Raw genomic sequence first — 26,855 nt, forward strand, 5'->3', positions numbered from 1 at the left:
AAATTGGGTTACATGAAATCCTTAGGTCAAAACAACAACAGACCCAAAACAACAACATGCAACAACAACAACAAAAAAAAAAACTATAAAAATATTCCAAGTGGCTAAATTGAATTACAGGCCACCACCACCTGGGAGCCATAGTTTGTGTTTCATCAGGACCACCCACCGTCTACACTGGGAGGGGTTAGGAACTACCCTTCCCGTTCGCCACACCCCCCAAAGCCTTCCAGTAGAGCTTTAGGTAGATTCCGGCTGGCTGACACTAATTACATGTTTCTCATCACCATAGTGACGGGTGGCCACGAAAGGTGAGTTGGCCCTTTGGAACTACATCTCCCATCATGCATCAGGCCCAGAGTGCCAGGCTCACGCTAAGGCTCGAGATCTTGGCCGATGCCGGGGCTCCAGAAAAGATCCAGGATGAACAGCAGGCAAGAGGATGGTCTTGCTCCTCTTGCCCACCGGGTTGGGTCGTACGTAACCTAATAGACCTCTCAGGCCTAGCTTGCCATCGGCACCGCCACACCGGTCTAATATGGCCGCTGGTGCTGGGACCGGACTCGCGCGTAAAAAGCCAGGACTAAGGTCCGGAGCGGGAGACCGCTCCCGGCATTCCTCGCGGGTGTAGCGTGGGCACCCTTCCCCCACTTCCGGGTCCCGGGAGAAGGAGACCCTGGGGTCTTGAAGAGTGTCCGGAGGTTCCGCTGTATGGTGCTTAGGCGAAGAATGGCAGGCCCTCCTGGGCAGTGAATTCTGGCCTTGGGTAGCAAGGTGTAAAGAGAAGATAGGTCATCAGCATCACGGCCTGTTTTCTAGGGAGCCTTTCGGGTTATCAGTAGTAGGATTTAACTGGAGACTTGTCACCATTGTTGCAGCCCGGTGAGACCTTGAAGTAGAGCCTTGTGTCACTGGAGCAGGGCTCTGAGACAGTGTATATGCATCTTAAATTCATCCAGGACTAGTGGGTCTTTGATGACTAGTCCTCACCTTGAGCACGCAGTGAATTCTTCACAAAAGTGTGTTGCAGGTTAACATGGCCCAGGGCTTGATTGAGGTGGAGCGAAAGTTTACTCCAGGGCCTGACACAGAGGAAAGGCTGCAGAAGTTGGGGGCCACCCTGGAGCACCGGGTCACCTTCCGAGACACGTACTATGATACCTCTGAGTTAAGCCTTATGCTGTCTGACCACTGGCTGCGACAACGAGAAGGTAGTGGATGGGAGTTCAAATGTCCTGGAGTAACAGGTGTCTCAGGACCTCACAATGAGTATGTGGAAGTCACATCGGAATCTGCAATTGTGACCCAGCTCTTTGAACTGCTGGGGTCTGGGGAGCAGGAGACTGCAGGTGTGGCTGCTGTCCTGGGCCGACTGAAGCTGCAGGAAGTAGCTAGTTTTATAACTACACGAAGTTCCTGGAAGCTGGCCTTATCTGGAGCCCATGAAGAGGAGTCACTGCTCACAGTGGACTTGGATTCAACGGATTTCGGTTATGCCGTGGGTGAGGTAGAGGCCGTGGTGCATGAGAAGGCTGAAGTCCCGGCTGCCCTAGAGAAGATCATCAGCGTCAGTAGCATGCTTGGTGAGGGAGATAGGCCTCTGTATGCTCAGCAGAATGCTGGGTGAGGGAGACTGGCCCTTTGGGCTGTTTTTGTTTCTCACTTAACCTCACTGGAGAGTGAAAATCATTGTTGTAAGGGAAGTTTTTTTGTAGCGATTTTCTTGAAAAATCCAATTTGCGTACGCTTCTATAAAAATCATTCCCTATTCTTTAGTAGCTAATTTGGATTTCATTCTTCCCGGTTCCCAATCTTCATCCTAGTTGTCACTTAATTCTCCTAGTTCTATTTATCAGGTTTCTGCTTTGATCCTTCACAAACTTCCGTTTTCTCTTTCAACTTCCTACATGGTTATTTTACTACTCCTTTGGCTCTTTCTGTAGTCTTCTGTGTAGCCCAGGATAGGCCTTAAGCTTGTGATCCGCCCCAGGGCTGGTGTTACAGGTGTAGGTAGCCACACCCCCTCGACCATGCTTTCCGATTGGTGTAAAGATAAGAGCACCACATTGGTATGGGGGGCGGGGCAGTGGTGTACTCTGGCAGGTGGTTCTGTCTCCATATCTAGCTCTGAAATAACTCATCTGCCCACTTTGTGTGCCCCACAGGGCCTGACAGCCCTGGAGGGCTGAGCCTCCTTGGAAACCACCCGTGGTTTCCTGCTGTGGGTCAGCAGGCTGCTGTCCATTAGCGACACTGGCATCAGGCAGTTAGAGACGAGGTTCTGTGAGCTCCCCTCGCGGTTCCACAGTTCCAGTTCCGGAGCTCCGTTTCTCACAGCGCTTGGTTATCTTCCGTACTCCGCTGCGTGTGCTCCATTACCAAGCTAATGAGCTTCAGCCTGCCTAGATGGGCTTGAATCTTGATTGGGAGAAAGCGGTAACAAATGAAGTGAGTTTGGCTCCCCTGCCTCCGTGGCACAGGATGCTGCTTCACCATCTCTCATTGCTGGAGGAGAGGCACAACCCAAGTGGGTCTTTGCCGTGAGGGTCTCACCTTTGCAGTCCAGTGAGTGAGTGGGTGGGTTGGACAAGCTGCTTGATGACGTCTGGATTCTTAGTGCTTTGCAAATTTTGCCCTGGCCGGGTGGGCAGGGACCAGAACGGAAGCGTGTACAAGGGCTCAATCCTCTTTCCTCCTTGTCCCCTTGCCCGCAGGAGTGCCAGCACAGGAGAAGGCACCTGCTAAGCTCCTGGTCTACCTACAGCGCTTCAGGCCTCAGGACTATCAGCGCCTGCTAGAAGCAGACAGTTCCGGTGAGGCCACAGGGGACTCAGTACCGTGACAACAGTGCATGGAAGCAGGGTTCACTTCCTCAAAAGGATGGTAACCCTGAAGCTGCCATCCACACCCGGACCCACTGCGCCCCTTCCCTTTCAGCAGAGCTACTTTTCTCTCCAGCTCTGCCTGGTCTTTCACCCACACTGAGCTATCCTTCCTGGAGCCCTCCCTCACTGCTTCCCTCATCCGTCAGATGCAATCTGTGGGCCGCCCCTCTCCCCTGGCCGCTAAGCAGCCTCCATTGATTTCCGCTCGTGTTTATAGGATTTCCACTTAGCCGTGATCAGTAGTTAAGCACAGGGAAATCCCTTGCCACCCCCCCTCCCCTGGTCGATGCCATTGATTCTGCCAGAGGCTCTGAAGCCGCCTTACAGCTGAGTTAGGGATGAGGGGAAACAGTGGGGATTCCCCTGCCTTGGGGTGCAGGAAGAGTAAGAAGGTGGAGAAATGGTTGGGAACTCCTTAAGGGATCTAGACATTCTGGGCCTGTCACTGTGCCTGGAGGGTAGAGTGCCCTGTGTGGCAGTTCAGACATACATTTGCTCTCCAACCCAGAGAGGGGAGAAAGCAAACGGTCAATGTTGAGACAGGTTCCTAGGATTCCGGGAAGTCATTCTTGTGGAGAAGGCTCCGCCCTCGGCTCTTAGACACTGTTTCTCTCAGCTAGGCCTTTCTGCCCTCCTCAGGCTTCATAGACATTTTTTGTTGGGCAGGAGGCAGGCTGTCCATATTGCGGTGACAAATAAAGGGTCCGAGTGCCACCTGCTGGTGGCCCTCAGGGCTGTGTCCCAAGCTGAGGGCGCAGAAAGATTTCAGGTGAGCTGAGGCAGTGATGAGACAGGCAAGCTTAGCAGCCCGCAACTCCACTTGCTTCAAGCCATACATGCCTCTCCGCTAACTGCCACTTGGTGCCCTAGGATCCTCAGCTGCATGTACTGCGGACACACACTTTTAACAGTGCACCCAGGACCCCAGCCATATTGAGTAGCAGTCATGTCCCACTTCGAACGACGGAATAAATCTCTCCTTCCCCGGTGGCCATCAAAAACTCCCCTTTTGTGGACAGTCTTATTCAAACATTTTAGAACATACCCCAAAGTAGGGGGCTGGTTAGGCCTAGACTGGTTTCGGGTGCAAGCACAGTAAGGTAAACTGTGTCCTTTGGGTGAACTTTTAAGGAGAACCCTATTGACCATCCTGTGTCTATGAAGAATGAGTTAGCATGTGATTAAAAAAATCAGCTGCATCATGGGAAGGGTCATGCACAGTCAGGAAAGGCTTATAGAATCCAAGTCTGTCAGCGAAAATAGAAAATTATGCTACTTTGCAACTAACACCTTTCCCTGAGACTTTATCAAAGGGACACTGGGCAATGACCCTGGGCCCTTGAGTACTGTGATCATCACCCGTTTGCAGCACATTTCTAATCTGTATGGTCACTGTGCTTTTAAATAAAGTTTCCTTGCTACTTCGCAATTTACGTGTGCCTTTATTTCTATTTCTTGAACGAGACACCAAGAGCCTGGAGAAACCCAGGCCAGACACTGACCACAGTAAGTTACTGCCACGTCTCCACAGGCAAGTTGTCCACCTCGAAGATCTCCTGCACTGGCTGGCCAGAGTGGTTGTAGGTGAGGCGAAGCTTTAGTCGCAAAGGGGCCTAAAAGCAGGGAAGCAGAGACCAGGGTCAGGGCTCAGACCTCTCCTGCCCCTCTTAGCCACAGGATCTAACAACTCACCTTGTTAGGATTGAGGATTCTGAAGACCTGGGTGATGGGAGGACCACCCTGAGCTGGAATTGTGTTCCCACTGGGGGCCTGTAACTGCAGCTGGAAACTCTGAACGTGGGAGATTTGGGCAGAGCATAGTAAGGCCTCTGGTTAGGCTCAGGCAGTCCTCCACATCCTGGGGTTCCCACACATTTTTGGATGACACCCCAATAACTCCATCCCTCCTTTCTCATTACACTCTGCCTCCCACCCTCCTCCACTCCTTTCTGGCCTTTTCTCCTGCAGTGCCTGGGCCACCTCTGAGTGCTATTTTTTCTCCCTCTTTTTTTTTTTAAAGATTTATTTATTTATTTTGTATATGAGTACACTGTAGCTGTCTTCTGACACACCAGAAGAGGGCATCGGATTCCATTACAGATGATTGTGAGCCACCATGTGGTTGCTGGGATTTGAACTCAGGACCTCTGGAAGAGCAGTCAGTGCTCTTAACCACTGAGCCATCTCTCCAGCCCAAAGAGTGTAACTGACTCAATGTCTCTTTCTTTTTTTTTTTTTTTTTTTTTTTGGTTCTTTTTTTCGGAGCTGGGGACCGAACCCAGGGCCTTGCGCTTCCTAGGCAAGCGCTCTACCACTGAGCTAAATCCCCAACCCCTTTTCTCCCTCTTTTATCGAAACAATGTAGCTCAAATTGGCTTCCAAGTCACTATGTTACCCTCAGGTTGGCCGGTGAGTCTCCCTGCCTCAGCTTTCTAAGTTCTAGAATGATAGACCCGAGCTATCACACCTGTCTGAACCCCAGTTTTCAAACCTTGGGCACAGCCGCCTGGCAAACGAAGTGGGTAACAGCCTCCTCTGAGGAGTTGGTGGTGGTGGCAGTGACTAAGAGCAAAGCAGGGGTTTCCGAGGGCCGCATGAAGGAAAGATCCAGCTGTAGGCCCTTACGCTCAAACACTCTGACACTGGGGATTGGAGCTGGAGAAGGGGGAGAGGTAGCTCAGCGCACGGGCTTAAGATAGAACACGCATCCACTCACCCAGGAAAAACGGAGTGAGCCAGTCTTGACCCTGCAACTGCCCCAGATCTAATGACAAACTAGACAAGCTAAGGTTGGAGCTGACCATCTAGTTGGGGGAAGAGAAACATGGAAGTGTAAGGTAATCATGGCTGTGGTGAACCAAGTTAAGCAGGAGAGGGTAGGACAGATGGCATTTAGCTGAAGAGTGAGTGGAATCTGCTAGCCCTTTTGGGGTTGGGTAAAGAATGTGAAATGTTAAAGGTTTGAGGTGGAAGAATTTGGGGAGCTGAAGGAGCCAATAGAGGGGGTAGTGGGAAGTGATATGGACCAGACTGGAGTGGAAACAGGCCTGCAGACTGGGGTGAGAAATACAACAGGGATCATGAAAGAGGACCACGGTGGGATTGCCATGGAATGAAACTGTTGCCTACTGAGATGGGTGTCCCCATCCTTGGCTCAGAAGGAGAAATGACCCATCTCCACTCCACTTCTTAATGTGTCTCCCTTTGCCGAGGCCTACCTGGGGTTGGAGGTGCACAGGGAAGGTCGAGGAGATTAATTAAGGCTTCCCCTGGGGAAGGGTCCAGAGGAGGAAGGCGCTGAGCATGCCCAGAAGTGTCATCCAGGAGATCAAGCAGATCTAAGAGTTTGGTGGCCTGGGGCAAAGGGCGGGAGGGTCATGGTAGGGTGTGTACACCCACATAAGTCTTCTTTCCTCAGAGCCTCCCACCTTCTCACCTGGGGTTGTGTGGGGACAGGGGCTGTTGCTTCCAAGGGCTGGGCCCCAGTTTGCTTTTCCTTCCCTTCCTCATTAACTTGAGGGTCACTGCGCTCCACAAGAGGCATCTTTTCGAGGATGGCAGCCCTGAAGGGATGGAGTGCAGGGGTTCCCGTGTGAAGCCCATGCTTTCACAGAAGCATTTAGGAAGAAGACTAAGGACGTAGAGGGCTGTGGCATGCGGGGTCACAAGCCCCATTCTGACTAAGACAGGGCACCATTGCTGGACTTCTGACAACCAATGAGGATGGGACACCGGCTTGGCATCAACTATGGATGGGAGGCGAGCCCCACAAAGAGAAAGGTGGGACGAGAGCACTGGGAGAGGATAGTGTGAAGTTCTACCTGCAGGTTTCTGGACATACCTCATGTGGTCATACTTCTGGAAGAGTACGTTATACTCCACAGCCCGCTGTTGAAGCTCTATGTCCATACAGCTCCCGTAGATGGACACCACCTGGCGGATACGACTGGGCCACGGCGTGGCATGTGAGAGGCCATGGCAGTCGGCCTGCCCTTCCACTCCAGGACGAGAGGGAAGGGAGAGGCCTCACAGAGCAAGGAGACACTTGATATATGTGATTCAAAAGCAGATTCCTAAGGACTAGGTTGGGAGAGGGATGTGTGCCTGGGGACTTTGAAGACTAGTAGGCATGGCAAAAGGACATCTCTCATGGGACAGGAGCCCCTTCTTACTTGTTGTCTCCCTGGAGCCGGGTGCTGAGTTTCATGAGAGCCGTGATAGCATAGCCTCGAGTGGCTGGCAGGGACATGTGGGACTGGAGCACCTTCTCCAGTAGTGCCAGCACGTCCTCTTCTTCCACCTTCAGGTGTGGGCAACACGTCATGTCTGTCCTGATGAATCCTCCCCAGGGTCTCGCTCACACCTCAGGTCTCACCTGAAAAGGCTCCGTCTCCTCACAGTTACCTTCCAGCAGGAGGTCTCCATACTCGCCAATACACCAGGCCGCCACCTGAACCAGTGGTTGCTGGATGGGAGATGAGACACTGAGGGGCTGGTTGGGTGCGGGGTGGGGTCCTCTCCTCTAGACCCAACAAATCCCCTTTACTGCAATGCAAAGAAGGTGGGGTTGGCAGGGTAGGGAGGAGACTTTTAAGTTTAATAGGCTCCATCTTAGCATTTTTGGCTACTACTGCCCTCTGGTGGGCAAGCAACAAAACTACATAGCGTGATCACAGGACGGAGGCCTGAGAAGAAAACAGAGATGGTTTCTACCTACTCTACTCAAGTTGACAGAGGGAGTTATAGGTATCTTAGGCTGTCACCGTTAATCCACTTGGCACTGAAAGTAATAATAGAAGTGACTACTCTATGTGCCAACTTTTGGTCTCGAAGACAGCCTGGGAGGTAGGCATTTCTAGAACGTTGAGGACATGGAGCTTAGAGGGATTACAATTATTTATCTGGAGATGTAGCCAGTAGTCACCAGGGGCAGGACAGAAGCTTAAATAAAAGGTAGGCTTGGTCCTTGGTTCAATTTTCTATGCTTGTGGGGGAAAGCATTCAATTTCTAGAATTGAGAAGGCTGGTCAGCCGGACCTGGGAAGACAGGAATGATACCTGGGAGATATCCTCTGCTAACGCACTGTAGAGGCGGCGCACGGAGTAGGTATGCAGCTCCTCGGCCTCCCCAATCAGCTGGGTCAAGTTGGCCACTGCATCATCCCTCACATGGGTGCCTGCCTGGAGAGGGGTGGATGCAGCCAAGTCAGGGCTCTGCTGACTGCTGCCCAATTCCCTGACTACCCGCCTCTTACCGTGGTCAGCACGTGCAGAATGGTGTCTATGTGCCACCGCTTGCTGGGAGCAAACCTAGGGGATGTGGCTCATCAGCGCTGACACTGTCCCTTCCCAGGCCACACCCTCTGACTCCCAGTCACATGTCACTTACCTCTCTGCAGCCAACAGAATGCCTGAGGCACAGTCAGCCCGAAGATCAGGGGGGCAGGACTCCAGAAAGGCCTGCAGCTCCTGCATCATAGCTCGCACATTGGAGCTATTCACCAGGGCCAGGCTCAGCTCCAGGGCCCGCCTGGCGAGAGAAAGGCATCCGTGCAGATGGCTGAGCTCACCCTGTTCTGGCTTCCCTATTCCCAGATGCTCTTGAGCTGGTTTGAGTTTCGGCCACTGGGTGCTGTGTCCTCTGCCCTGTCCCCTTCTCCCTTCTCCTTCTGCTTACCTGCTAAGGGAGGCGTCCTTTTCCTGTAGACACTCTACCACGGTGGACCGGTGACGTTGCACAGCACTGTGGTCAGACTGTACCAGCTGCAGCAACGATGTCAGAGCTACATACCTGGTCAGGGTAAGAGAGGCCACATCACATGGGCGTACCAGCCTTGATAACCCGTGTTGCCTCCAGGATACCTAAGGGTTAGGTGGATCCGAAGGGAGGAATGCAGAGGGCCAGGTGGATAGTGGTACAATCTAGCCCCATACTGGCTGTTACCTGATATTCTTGTCATTGTTGAGCAAGAAACGACCGAGAATGTTAACAGCTAGAACCTGTGGGAGGAAGAAGGTGGAGACAGTAAGGGAAGAAGCCACTTGTTCAGTGGGATCTCCTCCATGATGGGGGTTAGGGAAAAGCCAGGGACCAGGACTAGCTGAGTAGGTGGGGCCACAGCAGAAGAGCACATGACTGTGTAGTGGTACCCGGAGGCCAGCTGCAGAGTGGATGGCCATGATGGTCAGTACTGTCTCCAACAGGACTGCGTTGCCTGCATTTCGGCTGGTGTCTGTGTTGGTGGCTACCTGTGCAGATGGGGGAGAGGTGCATCTGTACAGGGTTCCAGTGAATGCATGGACTTCGTCGGTTGGGCGGGGACAGAAAGGCCTCTTCGTGGTGAATGGTCCTCTGGGGAGTATGCAGGCCTGATGGACCCTAAGAAACCACAAGGCCTAAGGCGTGCCTCCCACCTGGGCCAGCAAGTCGTTCATGGTCTCGCTGCTTTCTTCATGGTTCCGTCCGAGGATCCGAAGTAGGCGGAGTATCTGGACCTGAGATTGGATCAGAGTGGTTCACAGGGTAGGGTCGTGGGCCCGAGGCAAAAAGACCTAACAGTGTAGACAACAAATACTGCAAGGGGCCCAACTCTTTCTCACCTCTACAGCTCCCTTAGATGAGCTGGGAGGAGGTCAGAGTTACATAGAGTTGGGGGAGTTTAAAACCGAAGGGTTTTTTTCTCTCTCTCTGTAGCCCTGGCTGTCCTGGAACTCACTCTGTGAACCCGGCCCACTACACACTCATGGGCCTCATTTAATCCACCTGCCTCGGCCACCATACTGGGCTTTGGAATAGGCCTTTTAATGGTTACCAAACTGGACTTTCTGGTAGCCACCTTTCATTTCCCCAGTCTTAGGACAACTAGGGCAATCCTGAGTTCACTACCTTCTTATTCAAGACATGGACTGTGACCAAACGGGAAGTGACCACTGGCCAAGGTCTTCCTGAGAAGCCTTCTCTGTTCTGGGAATACGGCAAGTAAAGCTCAGCCTACCTGCAAGAAGGGGTCGCTGACTCCAGAGATACTGTGCTCTGTGGAGTATCCTGTCGTCACCAGAGTCCGGAGGATCTGTACCAGCTGGGGCACTACCTGGAAGACGGGCACATCCAGCCTTGTCTGAGTTCTGCCTGTCTGTCTCCTCTCAACCATCAGTCCCAGTTGAGCACCCACCATCCACCTCTGCCTGCCCCACGGCCTGCCCCTTCACTAGCCCACCTTGCGAAAGTGTCTGAGGGCTGCAGGGTTTCTTTCACAGAGCTCCGTGATCAGCGTGATGGTGCCCAGCAGGGTGCCTGGGGTCAGGGCGGGGCAGTGAATGGTGGGCCAGGCCATGGGACAGTCTACTACGCGTGTGTTTGTGTGTGTGCACCGCCCTTATCCGATGAGCTGCTCTTCCTGATTTGCTTTTCACGTCATCTATTCATAGCCAGACCAGAAGTGGACAGTGGAGATCCCTGGACCCTTACCATGATGGCGCTCACGAAGCAGTTTGGTACAGGGTGGGAGGAAGATGTTGGAGAGCTCGGGGTCCTTCCGGATCATGTGCACTGCAGCCAAGATAGCCTGCAGAGGTCGAGGGCCTCAGAAAGGGCCACCACGTTAGAGGCCATGCCTCTTCCACGGCAGACTGAGAGCACGTTCTGGAGAGGCAAACGCCCACATCTCACCTTCTTACGCACATAGGGGCTGGGTTGCTGAAACAGCTTTTCCACCTCGGTGGCTAGGTCCCGGCACATCTCAGCAGAGCCCATGGTACTCAGAGTACACAGGGCCAGGCCTTGAACTGGCTGAATCCCTTGGCTCAGGTCACTGTAAGGTTGGAAGGATGGTCAGTCAAATCTGAGCAAACCAGTTCGTCGGCGCAGTACCGATAGCAGGCAGCCCCTCTGGGATTTTGCGGTTCCCACTCTCCCAGCGCCCTGATTTCAAGGGCCCCGGGACCCTCTCACTTCTTGATGCTGTTGGTAATGAGCAGATGGGCATCGTGTCTCTCATCCAATAGGAGCATGGCCCCAAGGTAGCCCACCCTCTTGTCTGTGAATCTGGGGGAGGCGATCAGTTTCAGGCACTCCATCTATAGGGAATGAGGCAGACCAGGAGGAGCAGGGTGAAACCACAGGCACTAACTTCCCCGCTACAACCTCCTTTAGGCCAGATTAACGTGAGGAATCATATTTCATCTCTCTGTAACCAGAGGCTTAAGTGTTGATCCAGATGACAGCAGGGTGGTTTCAGGGACCTGTGTAGGAGTAGAAGCTGGAAGAGGATGGGGAGGTGCTGAACGGGGCTGGCCAAGAAATCACTAGTAGGGTGATGGATAAAAGGCTCAGAAGCCAAAGGATTTAACTGGGCAGGGTGAGGCATGCCTGAAAACCCCCACACTGAAACGGAGGCAGGGTTTTCTCGAGTTCTAGGTCAATCGGGACTATACAGAACCTGTTTCGGAAACAAAAAATCTGGCGGAAAAAAAACACAGCGGGGGGTACAAATACAAAGGGGCGCAATGGCCATCTTCCTCAAAATTTGGGGCCATCCCAGGCCAGTACCTGTCCAAAGTGGGCGGGGTAGCCCAACATATGGACGTAGAGAAGTTTGGCTAGCTGGCGATGTCTCTGCAGGGGATCCCCATCGCGGAAGGAGGCCCGAATTTGGGCGCACTCCTTCTGGATCACCTCCCGTTCCTGGGCCTGCGTCTTGGCCCCACGAATCTCTTCGATTAGGTCCTGAAGTTTCAACGAAGGCACCATCCTGGGGACAGAGCCCGGGAGTTGGAAAGGCTTAATTTAACACGTTCTAGCCGGTTGGACAGAATTGCCCTGAGCCAAGATCTCTAAAGGATTGCGTTCCACCGCCGACCTAAAACCGTGTCCACTTTTACCTCCCACCTGGACCCGAGAGCCACTCTCCCGCCTCGCAAGGACATCCCCACTACGCATGCGTCCTTGCTCCACCCTGTGCCTGTTTCTACTGAGCCTGCGCTTCAGATCAGTCTATTTCTCACTCTCCTTCCCCGGCCAGATTCTCTTCTCCAGTTTTTCTCCTGGTTTTCTGCGCTATTGCCTTTGCGAGATTTCTCGCCCCCATTCCCACAGAAGGCTCCCCAGTCCCAAGCTCACCTGGCTCCGGTGTCAGCTTTGCTCTTCTACCCCCTACCCAGGACTTCCTGGTATGGGACAGAGCTGGGGTTGGTGCGCTGCTCGGGCCCTTCCCTCTTCCCCGCCTCTACCACGGGACCCGCCCCTCTAGGGCCTCCTTGCTGAGCCTACTTGAGATTTCTGACCTCTGGCCTCTTTGGTACTTTGATAAAGGAACCTAGAATTGTTACAGGACTATGGCTCCCCCAGGGGCCTCATTTTTCATCCGCCCCATCAGGTGACACTTGGGTCAGAAGCCATTGCACCCCAAAGGAGATGACAGTCCCCCCCTTTTTGGAACTTTTTTATTAATATACTTTTTTTTGTTAAATTTCTTTGTATTTTTTTTTTCCTGCAAGACTTGATGTTGTCGGCACTGTTGTATAACGTCAATCCCAAATTCCATGAAATAGAAATCAGAAGTAAAGATCGAGAAGGAAGGAAGGAAGGAAGGCGGGAGGAAGGCAGGCCAGGGAGTAAACAGAGGTTGACTAGAAAAATAAGAAGGTTGTGTGGTGGGCATTCCCAGGCAAGGCCGTTCCTTGAGGAGGGGATTGGCAGGCCGCTTGCCTCTGCCTCATGCAGGGAAGGAGAGTCCCCCGGGCTTCTACAGTTCCCTCTTGTAGAGCTTTCTGTCCCCAGAGGATAAGCTAGTGACGATGGATCAAGCGTATCTCAGACAGGCTCTTCACCCACCTCTCATCTGGGGATGACACCCACCTCTGCCCTGCCTGAAAGTGTGGGAGACAGCGAGCGAGTTCCTCAGATCCCCTTTATTTTCCCACCTCACAGGAGTCTATGTGAGGGCTTGGGAACTAGACTTGTGGCAGCATTTGCTGCCCTTCAGTCCTCGTCTTCCGTGTGCTCCCCACAACCGCCAGAGCTGGAGTGGGGTCCCTGCTTGCTGCAGTGCCTCTGACCCTGGGCAGAAATGTCTTCTTCAGGCCCCTTAGGAATTTAATCAAAGGCCACAAGTGAGTCCAGACCAACCAAATAAATTTTCAGGGGGCGGAGAAGGGTAGAGAGGTGAGTGGCAGAGTCTGAGAGGGGCGGGCTTGGTGTACCAGATGGTTTTCGTTGCTTTGCCCATTGCTCTTGGCTTGGCGTGCCATCCTTGGGGGTTGGGAGAGGGACTGGCTGAGGAGGACAGGAGAGGGAGCATGGGGAGCTTCCTGTTGTTCGCTCCCCTTTTCTCCCTCAGGGAAGGATTGAATTAGGCAAGAACTTAGGTAGGTTCTGGGAGGTAAGAGTGGAGGGTACTCTCCCTGAAGCTTTCCATGGGGGCCAGTGAGCCCCAAGTGGCTCAGCCAGTGCCTAGTCTGGCCACTCAGTCACTTCATAAGTGTTCTCTTTCTCCCTTCCACTCAGATTCCAGGAGATTCCTTAGGACACCAAACCCCTACCCTTGGTGAAGTTTTGATTCAAATAAAAGGTTGGGGAGGACATGGGGGGCAATGGTCTGACTTAGATTTGTGTATCTCAGAGGAGAGAGCAACTCTGAGAGAGAACAGCCCTTCATATGTAAACAATCTAGAGAAAGAGGGGTTGGGGTGGGAAAGAAAACCAGGAAGACCAGAGACAGGTCCAGAATAAATGAGACCATCTCAAAGAATAGAGGGAAGGAAGAAGCAAGAGACAAAAAGAAAGGGGCCTGGGAGAAAGGAAAGGGGAAAACACAGGTAGGTGGAGGAGGAGAGAAGAGAAGGCAGGTCAAAGGTCAGAGTGGGTGCAGAGGCAGGCAACCAAGCCGGAGGAAGCCAGGATGTTGCCTCAGGTGAGGAGCTGGGAGAACAGGAACGCCAGGCTGAGATCCAGCAAGGCCACAGCTCCTACCACCAGGGGGTTGGCAGCTCCCTAGAGAGACAGAGGGCGAAGTGAAGTCAGTCCGGGAAGGCAAGTGTAGGTCCCACCTCCCTGCCCTGGCTTTATTGGCAAAGCCGAAAGGTCCCAGACCCCCCCCCCCCCCCACACACACACACAGGTAAGAGTAGAGGAGCTGATTTCAGACTGTGAAGAGCCTCGCTTCTCTGCAGAGCCCTGCCCTCACACTCTGAAGATAGAAGGCACTGCCTCCACCCACCACCACCACCACCGCTCTCCCCATCCCTCAGCGTATCATGTGGGCAAGGCAGAAGGTGCCTGGCCTTAGCAGCAGACATTGGCAGCAGCAGCCAGTACTGCAGTAAGGCAGAGGGAGGAAGGGGTGAGGGAGGATGTGGTTGCTAGGAGATGGGAGAAGGCCTGGAATCCAATCAGAGCAGAGGGTTCTGGAGAAACTCTCCACCTCTCTCGATTTTCTGTCTGCACAGCCTCCCCCTAACCCCCAGGAGAGGGAGGGAGAGTGAGGGTTGGGAGGAACAATTTTTTCCTATTTCTGGGCACCAAAGAGAGAAAGTCTGGAGGTGGGGGTGGGGGTGGAGCAGGAAACTGGGGCTGGAAATGATATGGAAGGAGAACAGGAAAAAGTGCTCTGATTTTACCATTAATTATTAGTTTGTAGCTGGGGACAGGTTACTTAAGTGCTCGAGGCCTATTTCCTAGCTGTCTTCTGGGAGGGCTGGACTCCAAGGGTCATTTGAGCTGTAAAGTTATCTTTTCTATAAAGTGGGGTGTGGTCCAAGACTGGCCAGGCAGAGAGGAAGCTGGGTGGAAATTCAAGCCCCTCAGGGGATTGTACTGAAGCCTGGAGGTTTGGGAGGCAGGGCTTTGAAAAGAAGAAGGCACAGGGGGTGGGGCTCACCGGCTGGGCAGGCCTCTCGGTGGCAGCAGGCTCCTCAAACTCTTCTGTCAGGCACCCAGCATCAGGACCCCTTGAAGACAGGCCCCTCAAAACTGGAGTGGTGACAGGCTCAGATTCTGAGCCTCCTGGGGCCCTCAGCTGGGGCAAGGACTCTTCATCTTCCCCTTCCTCCTCTCGAAGACTTCCTGAACTGTCACTGCAGCCTCCGAGAAGTGGGGAACCATCTCTCGGTCCTGGACCCTGCATCCCAGCCTCATCCTCAGCCTCATAGCCAGCCAGTTCCTCTGCCTGCTCACCAGGACCCCCCCACTCCTCAGGCCAAGCTTTAGGACTGGAGAAGGGGCCCCAGTTCCCTCCGGGAGGCAGTGGGCTCCGGCAGGGAGGGGCCCGCCAAGGTTGGTGGGAGGAAGCAGGGCTGCTGGGCAGTTCCGGAGATCCCTCTGAGGGGGTCAGTCCATTCTCGTATACCCCGGGGCTGTCCTCATCCAAAGGCTCTGTGTCAGAACCTCCAGAATCCTGTCGGGGTCTGCGGCCTGGGCAGGAACAGCTAGGAATCAGTGGGAGCCAGGAGCCAGAGAGGCTGCAGCTCTCTGCTTAGCACTGTCCAGGGTTCTGGTTACCCCCAGGCTCATAGCTTGTCTTCACCAGACCTCAAACCTTCCATTACCCTGCCTCACACCCGCTTGGTTCCACCTCCAAGACACCCTCTACCCCCTTGTTTTTTTCCACCCACTCCGTGTCCCCAACCCCACCCCATGAGCCTCTCCAGCTCCCCAGGGAACCCTCCCTTCCCACAGGATGCCCACACCTCACCTGGGGCCTCTAACATGGGTTGTAGATCCTGGGCTATCAGCTTGGCCATCCGCGCCGCCTCCACGGCCTTCTCCGCGACGCTGCTGGCTGCCACTGCTTTGAGGAGGGCGTCTGCTGCCCTGTTGGGTCCCGGGAACAGGGACTTGGCCGACCTTCCCCCACGTCAATTTATTCATGCTCTGATGCGCTAGCCCCTTACCCAGTCCCCACTACATCACATCTGTCTGGCTTGAGCTATCTCTGCAGTTCTCCTCCCTCTGCACAAAGCCAGCCATTGTCATCCTTCAGCGGGCCAGGACTGGCTTCTTCACTTAGTCCAGGGCTGTACTCTGTCACCACACTCCCCCTTTCCTCTCACACTGTTCTACCCGTATGTCCCGGTAGTAACACTTCTTCCAGCCGCAGGGCCAGCTCCCCTCCCATCTCTGCATTCCATGGCTGCCCTGCTCCTGTTTACTGAGCTTTTGCTTTCTTGGCAACTCCCTGGCAGTCCTGTTGTAGCTTTAGCACCTCTGATTCCTACCAACCCCTCCTGCCTCTCTGAGGGATGTAAGGCACTGTCCAGTACCTTACCCTGCTCTAACAGCAGTCCCCACCACCATCTTCTTCAACCACCCCTTCCTCTGTGTTGCCCACTCCCCACTGCAAGCCCTCTTTATTTAATTCCACTTAGACCAGTCTAGATTCCCTGGCAGGAAAAGTTTTCATCTCGCTCTTGTGTGGTTTCTTCTGGTATCACATCCTTCTCTTCTGTTCCTGTCGCTGCCTCCCCAACTCCAACGCATCTCTGAGATCTAGAAGTCTCTCTTTCTCCAACTCACGTAGACCAGATCGGCTTCGAACTCCTTGTGTAGCCAAGACTCCTTTTTTGCCTCTATTTCCCAAGTGTTGGGACTAAAGGCATGAGCCCGTGTCTAGCATAGAGCTGGAATAAGAGAGGTTCCCCCCCACCACTTTTGAACCCCTTCCCTACCACTGTAAGCGCTGACACCTAGTGCGAACATTCAGTGCGTACATCTCATGTCTGTGTAAAGTCTTCTGTATCCTGCTTGTTTTCCTAGCCTGCTCCTCAAGCTCAGACCACTTTAAAGGATGCTCAGTCCTCGCTCCATTACTGTTTCTCAGTTCTCTCTTTCAGATGCTCCCTCCCATTTCACCCTCTGCTGTTGGTGCTTTAGTATCATTCGATTGCTTTTATAGTCCAGACTGAAGTCAGGCACACAGGAGCAGAAACAACCAGATCTGAGCTTCACTCTTGGGTTGTACTGAGTTCTGTTGATGGCCACAAAAACCTGTGGCTTTAGACATGAAGGGTGTGGATTCTTAAGTCTAATAAGCAGTAGACTTAGTCTGTGCTTGGGCATCAGGCCACACTCAAGCTACCTGGCGGATGCACCTGCTGCCGAGGCTCTGTGGTTTCCATGGCAGCCAGCAGCCAATCAGGGTTGTCAGGCCTGTTGCTGGGGAGACCAGCCAGCCTCTTCCCACTGCCTGATCTTCTAGCTAGTGAGATCAGTTTTTTCCTGCACCCTATCTAGCCCAAAACGTTCCACGATGCTCTGACCTCCCTCTGTCCTGGCTTACGGCCTAGATTTTAGGATCCATAGCAGTCAGACACAACTACAGATGCACATTCTCTGGCCCAGTTATCCACTCGGGATTTGACATAGTCATACATAATCATATTCACACATGTGCACGGATACAACGACTTGCCCATTATGCAAGTTCTTTGATTCATATCTGGGCCTATCCTGATGTACCCTCAACCCTCATTACCTCATTAAAGAAAACAATACATACAAATTCAAATGTGTGTGAGCTCCATAGAGCAAGGGTCTTTGACTCTCATTCCAAATGCATTCTGGGTATTTTTAGACCCGTGCTGTCTCATTCATAGAACTATTAAGCACTGAAAACGCGGCTTCTCTCAACCAGAAATGATAAACTGTAGGTGAAAACTATGCACATCATTTTAAAGAATCCGTAAGGAATGTAAATTATATTGTTGGTTGAAAGGATAACAATTTGGAAATATGGCTTAAATAAAAATATTATTAAAATTCATTTTACTTCTTTAAAAAGAACCCCCCCCCCCATATGAGGTTTCTTTGTGTAGCTCTGGCTCTCCTGAAACTATCCCTGAAGATCAGGCTGACCTCGAACTCAAGAGATCTGCTTGCCTCTGCCTCCTGAATGCTGCGATTAAAGGCGTGGGCCACCACACCTGGCTTACGTTATATTCTTTCTGGACTTCACTGCTTCAGCTAACAAGGCTCTGATGCATCGACCTGTAATCTTATTTTGCTGAAAGACAAAGCTTCTTTAGAGGCAAGACTCCTCCCTTCAGATCTGAGGCAAAGCAGGCAAAGTGGGCAGAGAATGGATTTCAGCCGTAAAAACTAGACCTCCTCAGAAACTAGAAATAGATTTCAGTCAAGGCTGAAATAAAGGCAAGCTGGAAACTGGTGAGGAAAAGTCTACAGCACCCATCCTCCCAGCCCGAGGCCTGAAGGCTGGATGAGCAGAGCAAGAAGACCAGGGAAACCATGAGGTTTTGGGGTCTGTACAAAGCAGCGTTCACTGTACCAGCCACACACCATGGATTCTATAGACACACATATCCACATTACTACTCCCCACCCCCACACACTGAGCCACCCACAGTTACACCCTCATCCACCTGTAGCCTCGGTTCTAAACACCCCAAATCCTAGAGCTACAACTGCCTGGACATAGGCCTGGGCATGTTTCCCCAACAGGCTGTAGAGCTTGGGTCTTGATTCTCTCTTAAGTGTAGTACCCAGAGGAACCTCTCCTCTCAACCCACGTTAGATCTGTGCACCAGATGCCCACCTGGCAGCAGCAATTTCCTGGCGCTGGCGGGCAGCACTCACAGCTCGACGGGCACCTTCGACAGCCCTGTCCACTTTCTCCTTGACTTTGCCCCGTCTAAGGGCCAGAGGCAGGAGGCTGCGGACACGTCCCCCGTGTACCAGCCGGTTGCGCTTGTACTTGCCCTCCTCACGGGAGCCATCGGGCCGGGTGGTGCGCCCGTATCCGTGCCGTCGGTTGCCCAGCCACTCGCCTTCATAGCGCAGCCCGTTGGATCTCTGGCTCACTCCGTAGCCACTGCGCCGGTCCGCACGCCACTCACCGGCGTACACCTCAGTGGCAGAGCCCTCGATGAGGGCAGGTGGCGCTGGGATAGGGGGCCCGCTGGCCTCGGAGCCCGGGGGTCCTGTACTGCCCACTTCGCTGCTCACCTCGCTTCGTAGTGATCCCCTCTTGCTGCCCAGGGAGCTGCGGCGCCCACCAGCCCGGAGCCCGCTGAGCAGCAGTGAACGGCGGAAGAATCCACCTGCTGCTGGGGTGCGCTTACGGGAAGACGCCCCATCGGCGTCCCCTGGCCCCGCCAGTACGAAGCCGCCTCTGGAGCCGGAGGCAGGGCTGCCTCCTTCATCTCCTGGTAGGGGTAGGGGTGGAGGCGGCGTCGGGGGGTCGCTGTGGCCGGAGTCCAGGGAGGTGCGGCGGGGTGAGCGCAGAAGCGCCGCCTGGTGGTAGGGTACACTCTGGCGTACCCCGTAGCCATGGCGTTTTCCGGCTTGCCACTGGCCTTGGTAAGTGCCTGTCGATGTACAGGAGTGAAAGAGTCAGAACATTACGGCGGCTCCCAAACCCACTAATTCGTAGCCCCAAAGCCCTTGGAAGCTCAGGTGACAGGAGGAAGCTGTGAGTGTGGAGATCCCGGGAAGGAACAGGCCAAGCTTCGTTGGGAGGGGTGGAAGAGCAGGATGAAGACAGGTAGGGTAGCATTAAGATATGGTGGATTTTGGCAATGTCAGCGGACTGGGGAAAGGCAGAGAAGTGGGCAGGCTGGAGTATATGAAGGACAGGTGGCTCAGAGACTGTGATGCACAAGCTGACAGGTGGTAGTGTGTAAAAAAGGCACGTGGCAGGCAAACAGGACTGCAGGCTACAAGCTGACTTGACGATTATAGGTTAAGAGGCGAGGGGTCAGGCAAGTGGAAAGGGCAGGTGGGAGGGGCAGGCAGGTTGGAACGAAGGAGAAGCAGGTAGAAAAACTGTCAAATGAGTTTGTTTTGAGTATGATGATGGTGGGAGAGGCAGGAAGATGGAGGCTGGGGTCCTGGACTGGGGGATGGTGTGAGGGACGGACGGGAATACTGGAAACAGAAGGCTGGCGCACCGCACGCATATGGCTGGGGAAGGAGCATGGAGGATGGGAATAGCAGGGCGTGGAAGGCGGAGGGCTGGGGAAGCACACGCGCCCCAGGCCGGCGGGAGGCGCACGCGGACGGGCAGACAGTAGTGGGCCGGGCCCCGCACCTCCATCGGAGTAGGTCTCGGTGCCGTAGCCGTCCTGGAAGCCGTCCTTCCAGAGCCCGGCGTAGCGCAGGCCGGACACGCTCTCCCACACGCCGCTGCGCCCCTTCAGCCCGCCCAGCCACTCGCCGCGGTAGGTCCAGCGGCTCTTGCGCTCCACGCCCAGCCCTTCGCGCTTGCCCTGCTGCCAGTGGCCCTGGTAACTGTGTCCGCCGGGCCCCGTGAAGACACCCAGCGACTCGAAGCCGTGAGCCCAGCAGCCGCTGTACTCTCCCTGGGCGCCGGGCCCGGTGCACACGCCGTAGCCATGTGCCCGCCCCGCCTCCCAGCCCCCCACGTAGCAGCCCCCGTCGTCAAAGTCGAACTTGCCCCCGGGGGACATGCATGTAGTTGGCGTGGCCTCAGCCCCCCGGCAGCTCAGCGCATCCTGGGGCTGGAAAGCCGGCTGGGGGCCTGGGGGCCGGGCGAGGCCTTGGGGCGGGGGCAGTTAGACCGGGGCTGGGCGGAGGGGCCCCAGCGCGGGCAGGCAGGGCCGGACCCTCATCCTGAGTGGCTGCGGAGAAAAAGGGGTGCAAGTGGAGAGCGAGGCAAGTGGAAAGCGAGGTCCCCTTCTTTGCCTGCCGCTCCCCTGCCGGTAGCTTTAGGGCATCAGCACCGCCTTCCAACCCTCCTCCCATCCCCCCTAGGCAGCATCTTTCAGCAGCTCCCAAGCGGTGAGGGCAAGGGGGCTTTCCCATCCCTCCCAACTTGTAGAGGGCGCCTCCCGGGACTTGGGGTCCCAGCCCTGATCCCGAGTCCTACTTCTCCAACCTAGAACCCCGGAGTGTGGGGTGTGGATGGCAGTTATAGGTGGGGGACCTGGGAGGGGCCAGGGCAGGGTCTTCCGACACCTGCTTTCCTGGCGATTTGGACCCCTCTGCCTTGATTTTGGCTTCGCTAGCAAATCCTGGTGCGGGGGAGGCAGGGGGTAAAAATGTAGCTGAAAACCCGGCCCCAGGTGCGCCGATGGTAGAATGGGGATGTTGGGGGTGGGGTGGGGGATGAGGGTAGGGATGGGCAGACTGGCGAAAGGGAGGGGACAGGTTACTCACCATGTGAGCTGGGGCTCAGGCTGCCTCCCGGGCGCAGTTTCCATGTCAGGGTCCCTCCACTCACACCTCACCCGGACAAACCAAGCCCCCTTCCCTTCCGGAGAGACTGCTACAACCCAGAGAAGGAAGTGGGGGAGCTATGGAAGAGTCCCCTCTCCTCGGCTGAAGGTGCAGGCTAGTGTGGGGGGTGAGGTAGTGGCAAGGTGGAGGGGAATAAGTGTAGGGGGAAAAAATCTGCCTTGAACGGAGGCAGCAAAGAGGAGCTGGGAGCTGGATGGGAAAGAGGAGGGGGCTATCAAGAGGGGGTGTTTTATTTTTTTCTTCTTATGGTTGGGAGAGGGGAAAAAAATCAAAATTCCAATTCCATCCGAGCACAAATCAATGTTTGCTCCAAACCCAGCATCAAGGGGGAGGTTGGGCCAGGCAGATTTAAAGGGGCAGAGAGGAGCGGAGAGGAGAGGGTGGGGAGAGAGTCACTGGCAGTGGGGGTGGTGAGAGGATGCTCAGGCAGAAAAAAAATGGGGGCTCGCTACCCTTGAGGTGAGGGAGAAGGCAGGCAGAGGGGAGAATGGGAGGCTCAGAGACCCCCACGGTGGAAAGAAACCCTGGCTTGCCGGCAGGGAGTGGAGTGAAGCGGAGGGAGGGGAGGGGAGAGGAGCTAGGGGGAGGAGTCTTAAGATGGGGAGGCAGGGGGAGGCCAGAGCCAGGCGGGGGAGGAGAGATGCTGGGGAGACCGGGAGTGCAAGAGGAATACAAAGAATGAGGTGCAGGGGTGAGAGTTAAGGCAGGGGGAGATACACTCGGCATGGGAGGTGATGAGGGAGACCCATTCCAAGGCTCACGAGAGATGGCTAGGGAGAGAAGCCAAGGGAGGACGAAAGGAGGGGAATAGAAACAGATAGGGAGCTGAAGAGAGCGAAATAAGGGTTGCGATGAGAGGGAGAAAGCTCTGCAGAGAAAGGGCAGGCATGAGGATAGAAATCCAGGCAGGAAGAGCCCACATTGAGACGGGAGGTCCGGAAGTGGTGTTTATGGGGACCCTGGGGAGAGGGATGAACCTGCGGGCTGCTTGGCTGGAAGCCAGGAAGCATTCGAGCTTGGATACCTCTGCCCATTCAGCTCAAACTCCTCTACCAGGCAGCGCCCACCCTCTCATAGTTTTAGAGGTAGCTTGAAATGGGGTCCTGTCTGGAGGCCCTGCTAAACTAGTGCACTGTATCCTGCCCGTCACCAAGTGTTTCTCTATCATGGGCCCTCTGAAGGGAATGCTGGTATATTCAATAAGGGAGCTCAAGTTTGAGGAGGCCACCAAGATCTTAGGGCTCTGGAGTCTTCTCTTTTGCAACATAGAAGCAAATTACACACAAGTTTGCATGAGCAGGCTTTTCTGTGGCCCCCTTAAGCCCACCACCCTCTTTCCCTGTCCACTCACCAGAGTGACAGCACAAGTGAGCCACACAGGTATGGGCATACTGCATTCCCTCCTTTGTCAGCCCCTAAGCATTTAAAGGAAGGAGGCAACAGTACGCTCAATTGTCCCCCCCTCCCCTCCATGGGACCCAGTCCCTGCTGCCCACAGCTCAGACCCATACCTGATTTAAAGAGAACCAAAGCCAGGAAGGGGCAGTCATTCACCAAGGGCACACAGCAGAGTTGGCAGCTCTGGAAGTGGAACACTGGACTTTGGTGTTGGGAATTGAATTCTGGGTCTTGGATGAAGCATGCGCTCCATCCCTGGACTCTCACTGCTGCCTGGTATCTTTTGAGCCCTTCAATCCCTCCCAGATGTCTGTGCTTCGGGGCATCCACTAACGTCAGGGTTACATTGTGTACTTTGATAAAATAAAGAGTATGAAGATTGAAATAAACAGGGATTTACACACACACACACACATATACACCCACTCACACACACAGACAGACACACACACACTACTATATACACACACTATATACACACTATGGTGTGTGTGTGTGTGTGTGTGTGTGTGAGAGAGAGAGAGAGAGAGAGAGAGAGAGGGAGAGAGAGAGAGATCAGAGGACAACTTCAGAAATCATTGTCTCCTGTCTTGGTTCTCCAGGCTCCTCCTCCATCCCCCTGAGTGCTGGGATTACAGACAGTGCCACCAAAACACCACACGGATCAGGAAACCACATGTTTAAAGCACTTTTGAGAACAAAACAGAGTACCATCGGGTACTGGGGATGTGTGGCTTAGTGGTAGATCGTGTGTTCAGGATGTGCAAAGCTCCTGTACCAAAATCAGCCACCACCACAGAAAATCCCAGAGTCCACTTGGGGTTCACTTTACACATGATAGTTGGTTCATTCATTCACTCATTCATTTATTCATCCATTTTTCATTAAACATCTACATCTTCACCGACAGTCCCAGTTGTGCTCCTCCCCCCATTTCTCTGAGGGAGCTAGCCCTTTGGCCTGTCCCTAATGGTTGCTACAGTCATCTCTTTCACAATACGGCCGCTTGCTAGTTTATTTATTTATTTATTTTTTGAGCAAACTGGTTTGTTTTGTCACAATTAACAAATGTAAAAGTGTCGTGGGGAGAGGAGCTGGTGTTAGCTGGAGCCAGGTTCTGTGCTTGGCACTCCGTCCCCGCATTAGCTCATCCAGTCCCCACACCAACTGTAACTGAGCAGTCTGGGCCGGGAGCCAGAAGTGGCCTTCCTAAACAGACAACACCGAGCGCATTACCTGATGTTTCCGAGCTGTAGCTGGCCTGCCTCTACAATGGGTTATTACAGCTTAGCGAGGGCTGAAGTGCTGTATGAACAGGTCCACACGATAATGTACAGAGATCATGCCCTTCAGTATGGTGCTCTCCCAGGGCAGTTGAGATGCCCAGCAAATGGTGGCTTGAAAACTAACTTGGTATCATTTCAGTTTCCTAATCCGGATCTAGGAGTTATTTAACATGCTAATATGTAACAACCCTTAGAGCGCCACATATGTCAGACTCCCAAGTTAGTATGTGTGCTTCTCATCGCTGAGATAAAGTACCCAACACAAGGAGCTTCTGGAAGAAGGGTCTCCTTGGCCTCACAGTCTGAGGGTCGGACCCATCACAGTGGGGAAGGCGCCCCAGCAGGAGCACCAGGAGACTGATAGCCAGAGGAAACAGAAGGGCTCAGGTTGCTCCCCCTTTACAGTCACTCTAAGACGAAAGCCTGTGGCAGTGGTGCCACCCACGTTCACAGTGGGTCTTTCCTCTTGAGTTACACCAGCTCTCTGGAAAAAGCCTCATAGACACACCCAGAGGGGTGTTTCCATGGAGATTCTAAATCCTGTCAAGTTGACAAAAATTATCCATGCCTTAACAAATGCCTTTGGAGAAAGTTAAGACAGCTGTTGTAGACTTATGAAAGTCAAGCACAAGATCGAGAAGAAAATAAGATTTCCTGCAGTCTCCTGTGTAATAAACGCCTTAATGTACTTTCTTTTGCAATTCTATTTAGTTTTATCTCATGAGCATGAGTGCTGAATCGAGTCTCTGCACCAGGTGCATGCAGCACCCAAGAAGGCCAGAAGAGGGCACTGAGTGCCTAGGAACTGGAGTTATGGCTGGGTGCTGAGAACTGAACCCTGATCTTGTGGAAGAGCAGCCAGTCCCCTGAACTGCTGAGCTGTCTCTCCAGCCCCCTTAATGCTATACAAGCTATAACATTTTTATTTAACCATTTGTTAACTTATACTTGTACTTAACCTTGTACCATATTTGTTTTCTTGGCTTTATATAATAAACATTTTTCCTATCATTAACATATTATTGAATCTTGCATGGCTACAATCTTTTATTGTCTGTGTGCACTCTTGCTGAGCTAGCCTAGCACAACGTTTTTTATCCTATTTGCTTGTTTCTTTTTGTGTGGGCTATCCTGGAACTGACTATGTAGACCAGGCTGGCCTCAAACTCATAGGGATCTGCCTGCTTCTGCCTTCTGAGTGCTGAGATCAAAGTTCTTTGCCACCATATCTGGCTTCATATTAATTTTTAATAGCAGAAATGTACAAACATGAGCTGGGTGGGGTGACACACATCTTCAATCCCATTGTTCTGAGGCAGAGGTAGGTGGATCACTATGAGTTCAAGGACAGCATGGTCTACATGGTAAGTTCCAGGACAGCCAGGACTACACAGAGGAAAAAACTCACATCAACAAAATCTCCAAAACCCACCACCACCAAAACAAATACAAAAACCGAAAGCTAATGTTTGTAGAGAAATCTTTCCCTTTCTGACATTTAAAAAAAAAAAATTCTGGGCTGGAGAGATGGCTCAGCGGTTAAGAGCACTGACTGCTCTTCCAGAGGTCCTGCGTTCAATTCCCAGCAACCACATGGTGGCTCACAACCATCTGTAATGAGATCTGCTGCCCTCCTCTGGTGTGTCTGAAGACAGCGACGGTGTACATGAAATAAATAAATCTTTAAAAAATTTTCCATGAAAATTAAAAAAATGAATGCATTTATTATTGCGTGTGTGTGAGGGGCACGTGTCACGGGCTCATGTGATGGTTAGAGGACACCTGTGTGGAGTTGATGTTATCTTTCCACAGCAGATTTGGGGCTCATGTGTAAATCATTAGGCTTTTGCAACGCAAATACTTTTACCTGCTGAATCTTCTCACAGGCCCTGTCACAAAAATTTCAAACACAAGCCATGGACAAAAATGAATGAGAGAAGTTCCAGGTACCCCCCTCACCCAACTGGATCAACAACTACTCTAGCAAGGAATTACTCTTGCCATAATTTTGTTTTCTCTTCTCTGATCTCCGGTTTTAGAATTCATTACACTAGTCTACTGTTTTGTTGTTTCGAGGCAAGTTTTCTACCTTCGTTGACTAGTGTTCCTCCTGCCTCTGCTTCCGGAAGTGCATGCACATAAACCATCAGGTCCCACTTTGACATAGAATGTTTTTCCCTCCTGCCTGGAGACCCAACCCCAAAGCATGGGCAAGCCCAGCAAGCGTGCTACTGCTGAGATTCAGCTCCGGCTTGCAGACAAGTTCTTAACTGTGTAATTACTGGATTCTGGGTTAGAAAGGCCATTTTAAGATTTTGGCTTTGGGTTGGGGATTTAGCTCAGTGGTAGAGCGCTTGCCTAGCAAGGGAAAAGGCCCTGAGTTCGGTCCCCAGCTCCGAAAAAGGAAAAAAAAAAGATTTTGGCTTTATTTCATCAGGGACCCTTCTAGAAAGGTTGTGCGAACTCGTGCTCTCAGCACTTGTGCAAGAGAATGCTGGTCTGTTCTTACAGGGCACCCTGACTTTTATTGGCCATTCTTCGCAACACCTATGTGTCCATGCGTATTCAATTACATGCTTGGAAACGCCCCTCCCCCCCCCCTTTTTCTTGATTGCCAGGGTTCTACTGAGAAGGCATCTGATGGCTACAGCAGAACAGACTTTCCTGAAGAGGTCACAGGAAACACATCAATCTTAGGAATCCCAGCTGGGGTTAGGGCTATTTTTTTCCAGCCGTTCTAGAACCAGGTAGCTATGGTTCCTAGCTCAAGGGAGGAGCTTGGAAGTCTCCTGCCTCATCTAAAGGGCAGCCACCAGGGGTCAGGATGGGGCTAGAGATCCCGGTGCTAGGAGAGGGGAAGGATGGCTGGCAGCCAGACACTGCATTTCCTCTGTTTGGCCACTGCTGGCTGGTGGCACAACTAGCCTCTACTTGCCAGATCCTGATTCCAGAAACATCTGCAAAGGTATCCTTCCCCGTTTAGTTGCACCAGTATTTATCAGCTTGATGAAAGGGAGATGGACGGCCTGGACTCTGAGAAGCCCACGTGCATGCTCTGTTGGGCTGTGCGTCCTTCTT

At 53.1% G+C, this 26,855-nt stretch overlaps 3 protein-coding genes across 6 annotated transcripts; 1 reads left to right on the forward strand and 2 right to left on the reverse strand.

Annotated features, from left to right (window-relative positions):
- The first annotated feature begins 351 nt into the window (after positions 1 to 351).
- Thtpa (thiamine triphosphatase) lies at positions 352 to 4,314 on the forward strand. Of its 3 annotated transcripts, none has more exons than XR_015638007.1 (2): positions 352 to 2,448; positions 2,715 to 4,314. XR_015638007.1 is itself a non-coding variant. In XM_087585644.1 (2 exons), the coding sequence occupies exons 1-2, from the start codon at positions 1,037 to 1,039 to the stop codon at positions 2,743 to 2,745; spliced, it is 618 nt and encodes a 205-aa protein (XP_087441770.1). In that variant the 5' UTR covers positions 352 to 1,036; the 3' UTR covers positions 2,746 to 4,314. The 3 variants fall into 3 exon arrangements, 2 of the variants coding, with proteins under 2 accessions (XP_087441770.1, NP_001007683.1); XM_087585644.1 differs by having other exon boundaries at positions 352 to 1,623; NM_001007682.1 differs by having other exon boundaries at positions 675 to 1,583.
- On the reverse strand, positions 4,305 to 12,062 carry Ap1g2 (adaptor related protein complex 1 subunit gamma 2). 2 transcript variants are annotated; one of them, NM_001427245.1, is made up of 22 exons: positions 12,004 to 12,057; positions 11,434 to 11,635; positions 10,837 to 10,961; positions 10,555 to 10,696; positions 10,354 to 10,450; positions 10,103 to 10,179; positions 9,881 to 9,976; positions 9,300 to 9,380; positions 9,036 to 9,134; positions 8,830 to 8,885; positions 8,563 to 8,676; positions 8,275 to 8,415; positions 8,141 to 8,195; positions 7,944 to 8,066; positions 7,261 to 7,350; positions 7,058 to 7,185; positions 6,727 to 6,831; positions 6,322 to 6,448; positions 6,104 to 6,239; positions 5,377 to 5,540; positions 4,578 to 4,676; positions 4,305 to 4,498 (listed from the first exon to the last, which is right to left on the reverse strand). In NM_001427245.1, exons 2-22 carry the CDS (start codon positions 11,632 to 11,634, stop codon positions 4,397 to 4,399), a joined length of 2,358 nt encoding a protein of 785 aa, NP_001414174.1. In that variant the 5' UTR covers position 11,635; positions 12,004 to 12,057; the 3' UTR covers positions 4,305 to 4,396. The 2 variants fall into 2 exon arrangements, with proteins under 2 accessions (NP_001414174.1, XP_087440893.1); XM_087584767.1 differs by lacking the exon at positions 10,103 to 10,179 and having other exon boundaries at positions 4,308 to 4,498; positions 12,004 to 12,062.
- A 250-nt stretch (positions 12,063 to 12,312) lies between these two features.
- Positions 12,313 to 21,637, reverse strand: Jph4 (junctophilin 4). The gene is made up of 6 exons (NM_001003711.2): positions 21,013 to 21,637; positions 19,925 to 20,474; positions 18,431 to 19,202; positions 15,575 to 15,693; positions 14,762 to 15,294; positions 12,313 to 13,875 (listed from the first exon to the last, which is right to left on the reverse strand). The coding sequence occupies exons 2-6, from the start codon at positions 20,301 to 20,303 to the stop codon at positions 13,792 to 13,794; spliced, it is 1,887 nt and encodes a 628-aa protein (NP_001003711.2). The 5' UTR covers positions 20,304 to 20,474; positions 21,013 to 21,637; the 3' UTR covers positions 12,313 to 13,791.
- Positions 21,638 to 26,855: the final 5,218 nt, after the last annotated feature.

This window comes from Rattus norvegicus, chromosome 15, assembly GCF_021556685.1.
Source record: "Rattus norvegicus strain SHRSP/BbbUtx chromosome 15, alternate assembly SHRSP_T2T, whole genome shotgun sequence".
NCBI classification, from domain to species: Eukaryota; Metazoa; Chordata; class Mammalia; order Rodentia; family Muridae; genus Rattus; species Rattus norvegicus.

Bases quoted from the DNA above. Each gene is read 5' to 3' on its own strand.
- Ap1g2 (NM_001427245.1), bottom strand. From the start codon at position 11,634: ATGGTGCCTTCGTTGAAACTTCAGGACCTAATCGAAGAGATTCGTGGG. The intron at 10,697-10,836 runs GTGAGAGGGTCC...CCAACCTTACAG, and splicing joins ATTACCAACAGCATCAAGAA to TGACCTGAGCCAAGGGATTC. The intron at 9,977-10,102 runs GTGGGCTAGTGA...CCCGTCTTCCAG, and splicing joins CCCTCAGACACTTTCGCAAG to GTAGTGCCCCAGCTGGTACA.
- Thtpa (NM_001007682.1), top strand. From the start codon at position 1,037: ATGGCCCAGGGCTTGATTGAGGTGGAGCGAAAGTTTACTCCAGGGCCT. The intron at 1,584-2,714 runs GTGAGGGAGATA...CCTTGCCCGCAG, and splicing joins CAGCGTCAGTAGCATGCTTG to GAGTGCCAGCACAGGAGAAG.
- Jph4 (NM_001003711.2), bottom strand. From the start codon at position 20,303: ATGTCCCCCGGGGGCAAGTTCGACTTTGACGACGGGGGCTGCTACGTG. The intron at 15,295-15,574 runs GTGAGGTGTGGG...GTTCCTGCCCAG, and splicing joins ACCCATGTTAGAGGCCCCAG to GCCGCAGACCCCGACAGGAT. The intron at 13,876-14,761 runs GTGAGCCCCACC...CTGTCTCTCTAG, and splicing joins CCGAGAGGCCTGCCCAGCCG to GGAGCTGCCAACCCCCTGGT.